Source organism: Poecilia mexicana, unplaced genomic scaffold (assembly GCF_051168715.1).
Source record: "Poecilia mexicana isolate PSO_F unplaced genomic scaffold, ASM5116871v1 scaffold_15, whole genome shotgun sequence".
Classification (NCBI taxonomy): domain Eukaryota; kingdom Metazoa; phylum Chordata; class Actinopteri; order Cyprinodontiformes; family Poeciliidae; genus Poecilia; species Poecilia mexicana.
Window position 1 is genome coordinate 147,559 of NW_028263384.1, and position 12,442 is coordinate 160,000.

Here is a 12,442-nt window from a genome sequence, read left to right on the forward strand (position 1 = left end):
CTGTCTAGCAAAGGTCAAAGGTGAACGGTCCGGATCTGATCAGAAGTCAAACCATTGGATGCCTCAGTGCCGACTCAATGGCCTTTGCCCTATGACTTCCTCTCACAGGCCACTTCCTCTGTGAAGACTGTCAAAATAAAGGCCTCCTTTAAAAACTAAAACCACTCAACATCAGAAGAAGGTTTTTATTTAAACAAGCCGAGAGCCAGCAGAACCACAGAGGTCCGAACAGAAATCCAACAAAACAACAGAAAGAAAACAGAAATAATCACTGATGCAGAACCCGACCAGAACCAGAACCGTCAGTACCTCAGCATGAAGAAGCAGCTGCTGCTTCCTGATTGGTTGACCTGAGCAGTGACGTTTTAATCTGTGGTTAATCGGTCCCAGTTACCATGGAGACACTCAAGCTCTTTGGGGCTTGAGACACTTTTAGTTTGTGACTTTGGCTGAAACCGTTTCCTGTTTGGCTCCGGCCTCCTCCTGTGACTCCGCCCCCTCAGCCTGAGCTAATGAAGGGGGCGGAGTTAGCGTAATGTCACATGAGTGGCTGGAGCTTGTCTGTTGTCAGGTTACCGTGACAACCACACGGTTGTCATGGTTGTTACAGTGTATAAAGGACAGCAGGTTGGGCAGTGAGCGTGCTCAGAGCTCCGTCTGGTCAGGTGGCGTCCAGCTGTTCGTCATCATCACAAGCCCCGCCCACGTGGTCCAGAAGCTCCTCCTGCTTGTAGCTCAATGCATCGTCCTCGTCTTGGAACAGGATGGGCGGAGCCTCGCCAGCCTTGCCCATGCCGTGCATGCGCCTCTGGTGCTGCTGCAGGTTGCCGCGGCGATTGAAGCGGGCGGGGCAGAGGTCGCAGGCAAATGGCCGCTCCCCGGTGTGGATGATAACGTGCCTGGCGAGCTGCGAGCGACACTTCTTGTCTTTGCCGCAGATGTGGCAGACGAAGCTCTGGGGCGGGCGCGCCCCGTCGGCGTGCACCGCCTGCCGGTGCCTCTTCAGGTGGCTGAGGCGGCGGAAGCTGCGGCTGCAGAAGTCGCAGGCGAACGGACGCACGTCACTGTGGACCAGGGCGTGGCTGGCCAGCAGCGAGCGGAACCGGAACGCCTTCCCACAGACGGTGCAGGGGAAGGAGCTGGGCGAGGCACCGCGCTGCCTGGAGCCACATGGCGCCTCGCCCGCCGCTGCCCTCAGGTGCACTCGCAGGTGGTGCTGCCGCAGGTAGCCGGCGCGCTGGAAGCCACGCAGGCAGACGCTGCAGTGGTGCAGGTTGTCGCCCACATGAATGCGAGCGTGTTCGGTCAGCTGCGTCTCAGACTTCAGCCGCCTGCCACAGACGCCGCAGGTGAACGCCGCGTCCGGCGGCGAGCTGGGCTCCACAGTGGGGCGGCTTGGGTGCAGCAGCGCCTTGTGGCGCTTTAGCTGGTACTGACGGGCAAACTTGCGACCACAGATGTCGCAGAGGTGCGGGCGCTCGCCGGTGTGAGTCTGGAAGTGGAGAGCGAGCTGTGAGCGGCACTTGAACTCTTTACCACAGAGATGGCAGAGCAGCGAGGCGGGGCGGAGCGCTGGGCCGGCGCCGGAGCTGTGCGCCACGCTCCTGTGGTGCTGCAGGTCGTTGGTGCGCATGTAGGCCTTGGGGCAGAGGTCGCAGCGGAACGGCTTGACACCAGAGTGGATCGCCTCGTGAGTCTTCAGCCGCGACCGGCAGACAAACGTCTTCCCGCAGACGGCGCACAGCCAGGCTGGCGCCATCGATCGGCGCTGGCGGCGCAGCGCGCCGTCCGGGTGCAGCCGGCTCAGGTGGTGGCGCAGGTTGTCGCGGCGGTTGAAGCGCAGCGGGCAGAGGTGGCAGGCAAACGGCTTCTTCCCCGTGTGGATGAAGGAGTGGCGTGCCAGGCTCGACTTGTTCTTCATCACCTTCCCACACACGTCGCACACCGTGCTGTCCAGCTCCAGCTTCACCTGCTGCAGGCCCGGTCCAGAGTCCGGTCCGGGTCCAGAGTCTGGTCCCGGCTCTGACGGAGCCAGAGGCCGGTCTGAGGGGATACAGAGGAGGGGACGAGTCAGATCTGAGATAGACCTTCACCCAGCAGGTTCTGGTTCTGATCTCACCTCCTCTAGGGGTCCAGGTGGGGTCACCGGTGTCTTCGTCCTCCGTCCCCCCCCCCTCCTCCTGCTCGTCCTCCTGAGGGTCGGGTGACTGGCGGCGCGGCCGGCCCGGCCTCCCATTGCGTCTGGCGCTCTGCAGAGCCGGTCTCTTCCTGGTTCTGGTTCTGGTGTCAGTGGGCTCATCAGAGAGTTTGGCTGCAGGTCTGATGATCCTGGTTCTGGTCCGATTCGGGACGCAGTGCTGCAGCAGGGCGCCGCCGTCTGACCCATCGGGTCGGACTGTCAGACACTGCAGTAGGCCAGCAGATGAACCTGCAGGGACAAACTGGGTTAAACTGGGCCCCGGGTTCTGACTGACAGGCTGCAGTCAAGACTCCAGGGAATAATTCAGAAACAAACCTCTATGCTGCCTCCTTGTGTGAGAAACACATCACTACATCTGGGAATGGGAATTGGGAACCAGTTCTTTTAGAGAACCAGTTCATGTTCAGGTCAGTAGTTTAAGTCGGTAGTTTAATTTAGGGTTACCCTAACCCTATGCGCCAGTTAAACCTGAGTGACGATGTTAAAGCTCAGTTCAGCCTGTTTTGCTGTTTGGGGAACAGCAGAGCTTCATGTTCTCCGGTCAGACTCATGATGTTCCTACCAACCTTGAGATGAATGAATCTAACACACCCAGCTGGACCACAGCTGGATCAGGTCCTCAGGCTGCAGTAGTGCAGAGGCAGAGCGTCTAACTGTGCAGTTGAGGCAAGAGATCAGCAGGAAGGAGAGAGAGGATTTGGCTCACCTGAGTGTCTCCAGCTGAGGTTCTGACCCAGCAGGTCCTGGTTCTGACCCAGCAGGTCCACCTGGACGGCCGCCTCCCTGGTCTCGGCTCTGCAGCTCTGGCAGCCCACCTCCTTCCTCGTCTCCTCCTCTTCCTCAGGACTCTCCCACTGGCAGCCCACCTCCCGGCTCCCGCCCTGCCTCAGCAGCAGGATGCACAGCTCCTCTCCTCCACCAGGGGGCTCCATGGCTGCTGCTTCTGCAGGAACATACAGCAGAACCAGAACCACGTCAGAACCAGAACGACTGGACAGAGCAGGAACCACCAGGAGATCTCATAGATCTACAACGCCTAGAACACACAGCCTTATCCAGATATCACGACTCTAGGCTGACCCGTCCAGAACCAGGCTGAAGCCAGAACCAACCCAGACTGGTCTGAGGGTTTCCATCTGGACCCGACAGTAGAATCAGCAGGACCCCAGGACGTTCTGGGAATCACCGGAACTTCCTGTAACCATGGCGACAGCTCTGTCCGCTCCACAGACAGAGCTGGACCGGAACCAGCTGGGCCTCCATCATGTCCGAACCTGACCCTTTCCTGGTTCTATCGCAGACTCAGTCGAGGTCTGGATTAATCACAGGGTTCTACAGAACCTTCCGGGAGGACAGCCACAGCGGTTCAGTTTCCTCTGAACCACAACCTGAAGGCTCAGGTTCGGTTCCGGTTCGTTTTTAGGGAACCTCTAGTTTAACCGAACCCGCGCAGGATGAGCCGGTTAGCTCGATGCTAACTCACCATGTAAGCTCACCTGACGGTCGCGAGGCCACCTCCGCAGGGTCCACTGTGACGTCACACCCGGAATATAAAGATTAAAGTCCGAACTCCATACTCTGTTCAACACCGGACCTTACGAACCCAACCGAAACAGAACCACAACAGGCCGCGCCGGGATCCCTACTTCTGCTGCTCTTCTTCTGCTGAGTGTTTTCTGCTCGCTGCTGCTCCCAGCGGCCGCTACGGGAACTACAGGCTTATTTTATTCTCCCGACTACCAGGAAAAAGAATATTGTCCAATCATCATTTTTTTAAAATCCCACAATCTTTGTAAGGTAGTTAGAATACTGAAACCATTTTTTTTTAGTTTTTATTTTTGAAATATCATGTGTCCACTACAGTGGACATCGGAACCCTTACATTTGAAATTGAACCTTGATGGCCACCAGTTTGTCCCAAAGAAAATATCCAAACATCAACATAAGAATGAATTTCACATTGACAAAACTGAGCACTGTTGCCTAGAAAGAAAGTTCTGGGTTCGATTCCTGGCCCAGGGTCTTCCTCCATAGAGTTTGCATGTTCTCCCTGTGCATGGTGGGTTCTCTCTGGGTTCTCCGGCTTCCTCCCACAGTCCAAAAACATGACTGTCAGATTAATTGGTTTCTCTAATTTCTCCCTAGGTGTGAGTGTGTCTGCATGGTTGTTTGTCTGTCTCTGTGTTGCCCTGCGACAGACTGTCCAAGGTGAATCCTGCCTCTCGCCCGGAACAATAGGTGGAGAGGCGCCAGCACCTCCCGACCCACTAAGGGACAAAGGTGTTAGAAAATGGATGGATACAGAAAAAACAGAAAATAATTACAAATGTCCACTACAGAGGACAATTTTTCAACTTTCAAATACTACAACAAAATACAGTCAAAATAATTCATAGAATGTTTTAATATGCTGCTAAGAGACTAATTTATAATTTAAAATTTTAAACCAAAATTTGCACAATAAAAAGTTTTATACACTTACTGTGTCTCTTCCCATAAAATGTGCTTGTACTGATGAACAGCATTTTTATGAATGAGAAAAAGGAAGGTAGAAAAGTCCCACCCCTTCACATGTGGTATCATTGAAAAGCCCTAAATGTCCCTCCAGATACCAAAAGGAATTAATTCAGTAGATTGCAGGGGGTGGGAGACATTCAAGTTTAGAAATGTCCTCTACAGAGGACAAATTTGAGCTACTGGTAGTCAGGAGGAAATTAGAAAGTTTTATTTTATTAAATAATAAAAAAAATCTATTTAAATGTAAAAAAATAAAAAATAAAAACTCTTCCTCTCCCACCATTGTCCAACACGCTTATATCTGCAGGGTCGCTGGGTTCCACATTGGAAAATTTACTGTTATTTATTATTATTGTGATTATTAAACAGAGAAACTTCTCCTTTGGTTGTAGAAGCGGTGACCCACCTACTCTGGCACAATACTGCCATCTTCTGGGAGGGAGTAATATGTCCAAGAGAAGATTGGTTGGCATCATCAATCAAATCTGTAGCTGTTCACGCTGCTCTCTGTTCTGCAGTGAACAGATTATAGCAAACATCTCCGAGAAATGTACGCACCTTATTCAGTGTTAACATGAATAATCCGCCTGGCTGCTCTCCAATAACCGTTTTTAAAGCATTTAGTCAGCGTAACCATGGTGACGACCTGGAAAGCATGAGGTAGAAACCAAAGTTCATAGGTCCCGAACGAATCCAGAAAGAGAATGAAAAGTTGTGCCTGCAACTGGTACCAGAACCCGTACCAGAGATGGTACCTGATGAAGAATAATAAGGCTGCTTAGTGGCCTAGTCAAAGGAAAACTGGTAGTTTCTGTGTATACAGGGCAAGGTTAGTTTTATAAAAGTGATGGAAAAACTGTGCAGCTGAAGGCTAGGGGTGGTTACTATGGTAATGCCAGCTCTTCAGGTGGCAGCCCACCTGGACCGGACCGGACCGGACCGGTGAACTGATGTGGAAATGACATGAACTTTCTGCAGAACCAGAACCCAGTCCGGTCCAGCATGTGTGGTGTGTACATTCAGAGACTTCAGGCGGTGTGTTCAGTTTTATTGGAATGATACAACATAAATAAAAGCTTTCATTACAGTGATGTTCTTCTCAGCACCAGAACCGAGCCTTAACTGGGTCCAGTCACAACCGGGACAGAGTCAGAACCATCCGACTGGACCGCCGGCGCTGCTGTGGTTCTGATGGTGGAACAGGAAGATCTTCTGCCATGATTGTCAGCCTCTGCGCTTCACAAGAACGACGACAGCAAAGGAATAAATACTCCCTATGTACACTATTCACACAGACCGGGCCCAAACGGACCGGACCCACCAGAACCAGGCTGCCAGAAGGGGACCAGAACCAAGGTCCAAAGTGAGGCCCCGTCCGGTCCAGTTAGTTTCAGCAATACAAAACACCAAGGAAGAAGACAGAAGATGAACACTGACCCCTGGTGTTCTCCAAGGTGAACTACGCTACTGCAACAGGCCATTTCCATGGAAACCTGGGAGATGAAATGTCCCATGATGCCGAGCTCCTGACCAGACTACATCAGTAACTGATCCAATACTGGACCGGTTTAGAACTGGTGTGATCAGGATTAAACCGGTTTAATGCCTGATGTGATCCAGGTTACACAGTGCAAACACTGTTTGACCACATCACAATCTTTTAATGGTTTCCATGGCAACCAGAGGTTGTGTCCATCAGTCTGAGGTCCAGCACATGAACAGAACCAAAACCAGGAGAACCCGAGTTCCTGTGATCCGGTCTGATCACAGAGCCTCTTCAGACTGTCCGTCTCTGACTGAATGGACGGTGTCCCACATGGCTCATAGCTGGGCCCCCAGCAGAGGACCGGTCCGGCGGTCTGCAGGAAGACTGTCCAGAACCAGAAGAAGGTCTTTGAATCTGTGAGGACGGCTGGAGTTCTGGAGGAACCATTTACAACATGCATGTCTCTTTGGACTTCCACAAATAAAAACAGAAGCAGATAAAAGGAACGGACAGAACCTCATGTCCGGTCTTTGGGTCGGCGCTGGTGCAGTTCTGCTGCTAATCACAAGACGGCAGCAGAACTGATGACTAGACTTCCTGAAGGCAGGACTGGTTCTGCTGAGTCAAGGTGTCCAAGTAGTGGGACGTTGTCCTGTTGCCATCCAGGAAGACCCGGACCTGGACAGGATGAGGTCATCGCAGGTGGGCGGAGCTTCAGTCCAAGTCACTGCCAGGTTTATGACACAAGAAAAACCAACAAGACGACAAAGAGGACAGTCAGGGTGTCCATGCTTACTGTCTGTCCAACAGGGCAGGAGACACCTTCCTCCTCCTCTTCCTCCTGCAGCACAACGAGGAGGAGGAGGAGGAGGAGGAGAAGGAGGTGATGAAGGGTGTGGTGATCCCAGCTAAGCAGAATTCAGGAACTCCAGAGCCACTTCATAGCAGAACTTATATTGTTCCTGTGGAGACACATAATATATAATTAATATAATAAATTCATATAAAATAATTAATAATATAATTAATATAAAGTCCAGAATGTATAAAAAGAGACGACGATATTAATGACCTTTTAAAAATAAATAATGCTAATAATTTGGATAATAATGATAAAATAATAAGATATAAAAATATTAATAATAATAATTTTGATAATAATGGTGATAAATAAAAAGTTTCTCAGCCTCACCAGCAGGTCCACCATGTTGGGTTTGTTGTTTCTGAGCGTCTTGACGGCGTGGAAGACGTCCACACATCGCTGCTGCCTCAGCATCTCACACACGATGCTGACGCTGCAGAAGACGCCGCTGCGCCCGCCGCCATTCCTGGGGGGGGACATGAAGGGAAGGGACATGCTCAGAGAAAAACAGCACCCCTCCTCTATTTGACCACCAGATGGAGACAAAACATCACTGAAGACACAGGAGACCAGCAACGGTTCTGCTGGACGAGTCCTACTGGAACCACAGTAGGTCCACTGGCCCAGTACCGCCGGTACCCCAGCCCGGTCCTCCTCAGTGGGCTTGCTGTGGTTCCAGAAGGACTCGTCCAACAGAACCGAGTCGTGTCAGAGTGTGGATCAGAAATATCAGAGCAGCTTCACCAGTTAAAGCCGTTACCACATGGAGTACAGAATAGTACTGTGTGTAGACTCACAGGCAGTGGACGACGGTGCGTCCCTCACCGCCGTCGTACTCGTCCTGCCATTTGTCCACCTGGTGGACGAGCTTCAGGAAAGAGCGCTTGGAGACGGGTGTGTCCCGGTACATGGGCCAACCCAGGAACTGGAACTGCTGCACCATGCGGTACCCGTCCTGCGGCTGGAGGGGGACGGGAGGAGACGGGTACAGGGACAGGCTTTAAATCAAATGCACCTGAGATGTGGGTGGAGAGCTGGATCAAAGGAAGGAAGTTCTCACAAAGTTAGCAGGAAGTTAGCAAGACGTCAGTGGATGCCACAGGAAGTTAGCAGGAGGTTGACAGGAAGTTAGCAGAAGTTAGCAGGAGGTTGATAGGAAGTTAGCAGATGTTAGCAGGAGGTTGATAGGAAGTTAGCAGATGTTAGCAGGAGGTTGACAGGAAGTTAGCAGATGTTAGCAGGAGGTTGACAGGAAGTTAGCAGATGTTAGCAGGAGGTTGACAGGCAGTTACCAGGAGGTTGACAGGAAGTTAGCAGATGTTAGCAGGAGGTTGACAGGAAGTTAGCAGGAGGTTGACAGGAAGTTAGCAGAAGTTAGCAGGAGGTTGACAGGAAGTTAGCAGATGTAACAGGAGGTTGACAGGAAGTTAGCAGAATTTAGCAGGAGGTTGACAGGAAGTTAGCAGGAGTTAGCAGGAGGTTGACAGGAAGTTAGCAGATGTTAGCAGGAGGTTGACAGGAAGTTAGCAGAATTTAGCAGGAGGTTGACAGGAAGTTAGCAGGAGTTAGCAGGAGGTTGACAGGAAGTTAGCAGATGTTAGCAGGAGGTTGACAGGAAGTTACCAGGAGGTTGACAGGAAGTTAGCAGAAGTTAGCAGGAGGTTGACAGGAAGTTAGCAGATGTAACAGGAGGTTGACAGGAAGTTAGCAGAAGTTAGCAGGAGGTTGACAGGAAGTTAGCAGATGTAACAGGAGATTGACAGGAAGTTAGCAGAATTTAGCAGGAGGTTGACAGGAAGTTAGCAGGAGGTTGACAGGAAGTTAGCAGATGTTAGCAGGAGGTTGACAGGAAGTTAGCAGAAGTTAGCAGGAGGTTGATAGAAAGTTAGCAGATGTTAGCAGGAGGTTGACAGGAAGTTAGCAGATGTTAGCAGGAGGTTGACAGGAAGTTAGCAGAAGTTAGCAGGAGGTTGACAGGAAGTTACCAGGAGGTTGACAGGAAGTTAGCAGATGTTAGCAGGAGGTTGACAGGAAGTTACCAGGAGGTTGACAGGAAGTTAGCAGATGTTAGCAGGAGGTTGACAGGAAGTTAGCAGGAGGTTGACAGGAAGTTAGCAGAAGTTAGCAGGAGGTTGACAGGAAGTTAGCAGATGTAACAGGAGGTTGACAGGAAGTTAGCAGAATTTAGCAGGAGGTTGACAGGAAGTTAGCAGGAGTTTGACAGGAAGTTAGCAGATGTTAGCAGGAGGTTGACAGGAAGTTAGCAGAAGTTAGCAGGAGGTTGATAGGAAGTTAGCAGATGTTAGCAGGAGGTTGACAGGAAGTTAGCAGAAGTTAGCAGGAGGTTGACAGGAAGTTAGCAGGAAGGTGTTTAAAAAGGAGAGCGGAAGTGTATGAGGCGTTCAGGGCAACTGGGGGGATGTAGGCTCCAGACCCGGAAGCGGAAGGTGTGAAGATCAAACACACCCTGGCAGTGTTATAGATCCTGAAGATGCGGCTGATGACGTCCTCCTCCAGGTCCGCAGAGACAAACTCCACCTGCAGCGAGCCGAGGCGGTGGACGCCGTTCTCCGGCCAGTACTGGGGACACAGCTGAGACAGAGATGTCCATCAGGCACCGGACCACGTGGCTCACGGCTTGCCACTGACCTTTGACCTCACCTGGGCGGGATCCACATCGTTCAGCATCACGATGGATGAGCAGTGATAGTCTAGAACCAGGCGCCAGAAGTCCTTGACCGTGTTGGGCAAAGGATGCTGGGTAACGATGAAGGCCGATGGCTGCTTGTAGCTCTGCAACACACCAACGCAGGAAGTGACGTCACACGGCAGAACCCTGCTAGTGTTAGCACTAGCACAGCATGACGTACGTCCATGAGCGCGGCGTTGATGTAGTTGGAGCTCTCGCCGTCGATGGTGATGAGGAAGGGCAGGCAGCGGTCCGGCGGCAGAACGTCCATGCAGCGGTTCTTCTCGTGGTTCCTAGGCAACAGCGCGATGCTGCAGTCCTCCACGCGCAGGGTGGGTGTCACCATGTTGAGGGTCTGAGCGTGTGCAGACGGAAGCCATGTTGGATGAGAAGGTTGGAGAGAAAACATGAAACGGATTCAGGGCAAAATATTCTGGACTTTATGGATCAACAGAGAAAAACTTTAAGATTTACTTCATTTTAAAATAATTTATTATTATTGTTATTAGTATCGATAATAATAATAATGAATAATAGCTTACTGTAATCTGAACTTTTAAAACAAATAAATACATGTTTACTAAAAATATGATTTTTAGTAAAAAAAATTACTAAAAATTAGTCATTTATGGGGTTAGAGGTGGTGTAAAACAAATTTAAGTTTGTTTTTATATTTAATTCTTAACATTTGGTATTTCCCATGATCCTCCAGTCTTAATCATGTGCTGGTGGCACTGCCCCCTGCTGGCCGTACCCTGAACTCCTCCTTCATCTGGCAGGAGTTGGTCTGGGGGTCCAATCGGTTCATCTCATAGTAAAGCGAACGCAGCTGATTGGCCGGAATGGTGGTGTTTCCGCAGAGACACGCCTCCAAGATGGCGTCATGGATGAAGACGTACTGCTCCTGTGGACACAGAGGGACGGACGGCGTTATGGCGACAGACAGCAGGACGGGGAAATGTCATGTCAGCCATGATTTATGTCCCCAAGAGGAAGAGGAGGAGGAAGAGTGACATTAAAAGTTGGAGGAAGAGCGGGACGTTGTGCTGCTGTCACTTCCTGTCAGCTGGAGGACGTCAGGAGACGAAGCGACCTGAGGAGCTTTGTCTTCCTCACTGGGCTCAGAGTGAGGAAGAGGAGGATGGTGAGGGTGTGTCAGCAGCAGGGGTCAAAGGTCAGGGGCCAGGGCAACAAGGAAGTTCAATGTCAGAATTATGAAAAAACATTTCACATTTTGCTGATTCTCACCACATCGTCATCAATATAAATCAACATATTGCTTCAGAAATATTGATCAGTGTTCCATTATTAATCTATAGCAAAACTGAAAAGAGCTCAGGGTTTCGGCTGTTTTTCAGTTTTCTGAAAGTTTGTTCCAGATTTTTTGGTGCATAGAAGCTGAATGCTTCTTGTTCATGTTTGGTTCTGATGCACAGCAGAACCAGAGTCTAGAGTCAGAAGGTGGTGTAGATCCAGGTGGTGTAGAACCGGGTGGTGTAGAACCGGGTGGTGTAGAACCAGGTGGTGTAGAACCGGGTGGTGTAGAACCGGGTGGTGTAGAACCAGGTGGTGTAGAACCAGATGGTGTAGAACCAGGAGGTGTAGAACCGGGTGGTGTAGAACCAGGTGGTGTAGAACCAGGTGGTGTAGAACCGGCTGGTGTAGAACCGGGTGGTGTAGAACCGGGTGGTGTAGAACCGGCTGGTGTAGAACCGGGTGGTGTAGAACCAGGTGGTGTAGAACCAGGTGGTGTAGAACCAGGAGGTGTAGAACCGGGTGGTGTAGAACCAGGTGGTGTAGAACCGGGTGGTGTAGAACCGGGTGGTGTAGAACCAGGTGGTGTAGAACCAGGTGGTGTAGAACCAGGAGGTGTAGAACCAGGTGGTGTAGAACCGGCTGGTGTAGAACCAGGTGGTGTAGAACCAGGTGGTGTAGAACCAGGAGGTGTAGAACCAGGTGATGTAGAACCAGGTGGTGTAGAACTGGGTGGTGTAGAACCAGGTGGTGTCTCTACCCTCCTGGTTCTAGTCAGATCTCCAGCTGCAGCTTCTGGTCTGTCAGTCTGACCTGCTGCAGGAATCAAACCACTAAATCCTGGATGAGTTTCTCTGGTCTCAGACTTTAGTCCTCTGGGCCTGAATGTTCTGCAGCTGCTGGAAGGTCCACTGAGGAACCGGCTTTATGTGGCTCTGGAGGCTCAGGTCAGAGGTCAGAGGTCAGCCTGATCTGTGGTTTACAGATGGAACAACTGAAGCTGTGATCGATAACCTGAGCTAGTGGCAGAATATAGATATTGAATCAAAGGGGTTCCAGAATGGAGCCTTGAGGAATCCCACATGTGACCTCTGACCTCTCTGAGAAGTTTGAAACTAAGAAATCCCAGTTCTTTATGTCAGACTGGAACCAGTCCAGAACTGGACCAGAGAGTCCGACCAGCTCACCAGTTGTTTCAGAAACTTGATCAACACTGAGGTCCAACAGAACCAGAACTGTGGTTCTTCCACAGTCTGTCTCTCTCTTTCTGTGTGTGTGTGTGTGTGTGTGTGTACCTCGGTCTGCACCATGTTGACCCTTCGCGCCCTCAGCTCTCTGACACAGTTGTAAATGTCGACGACGCCTTCTCTCTCCGCCATGTCCAGCATGATGTCGATCACCATGAAGCAGCCGGTCCGGCCCGCGCCCGCGCTG

General features: G+C 51.1%; 2 protein-coding genes and 1 long non-coding RNA gene across 6 annotated transcripts in view; 1 reads left to right on the top strand and 2 right to left on the bottom strand.

Annotated features, from left to right (window-relative positions):
* Positions 1–171: 171 nt before the first annotated feature.
* On the bottom strand, positions 172–3,863 carry LOC106908552 (zinc finger Y-chromosomal protein 1-like). 2 transcript variants are annotated; one of them, XM_014974688.2, is made up of 4 exons: positions 3,684–3,863; positions 2,907–3,143; positions 2,120–2,428; positions 172–2,043 (listed from the first exon to the last, which is right to left on the bottom strand). In XM_014974688.2, the coding sequence occupies exons 2-4, from the start codon at positions 3,130–3,132 to the stop codon at positions 662–664; spliced, it is 1,917 nt and encodes a 638-aa protein (XP_014830174.2). In that variant the 5' UTR covers positions 3,133–3,143; positions 3,684–3,863; the 3' UTR covers positions 172–661. The 2 variants fall into 2 exon arrangements, with proteins under 2 accessions (XP_014830174.2, XP_014830173.2); XM_014974687.2 differs by having other exon boundaries at positions 3,697–3,862.
* Positions 3,864–3,905: 42 nt separating this feature from the next.
* Positions 3,906–5,104, top strand: LOC148155205 (uncharacterized). The gene is made up of 2 exons (XR_015765512.1): positions 3,906–4,259; positions 4,346–5,104. It is a non-coding gene; the product is annotated as an uncharacterized LOC148155205 (long non-coding RNA).
* Positions 5,105–5,748: 644 nt separating this feature from the next.
* Positions 5,749–12,442, bottom strand: part of LOC106908549 (receptor-type tyrosine-protein phosphatase mu-like) — a 121,473-nt gene continuing 114,779 nt past the window's right edge. For all 3 annotated transcript variants that reach the window (XM_088013253.1, XM_088013254.1, XM_088013252.1), the window contains 8 exons: positions 12,304–12,439; positions 10,509–10,658; positions 9,936–10,109; positions 9,727–9,858; positions 9,532–9,657; positions 7,863–8,026; positions 7,396–7,531; positions 5,749–7,165 (listed from right to left, as the gene is read on the bottom strand). In XM_088013253.1, coding sequence (XP_087869379.1) covers positions 7,112–7,165; positions 7,396–7,531; positions 7,863–8,026; positions 9,532–9,657; positions 9,727–9,858; positions 9,936–10,109; positions 10,509–10,658; positions 12,304–12,439 — 1,072 coding nt within the window. In that variant the 3' untranslated portion in view covers positions 5,749–7,111. The remainder of the gene's footprint in view (positions 7,166–7,395; positions 7,532–7,862; positions 8,027–9,531; positions 9,658–9,726; positions 9,859–9,935; positions 10,110–10,508; positions 10,659–12,303; positions 12,440–12,442) is intronic.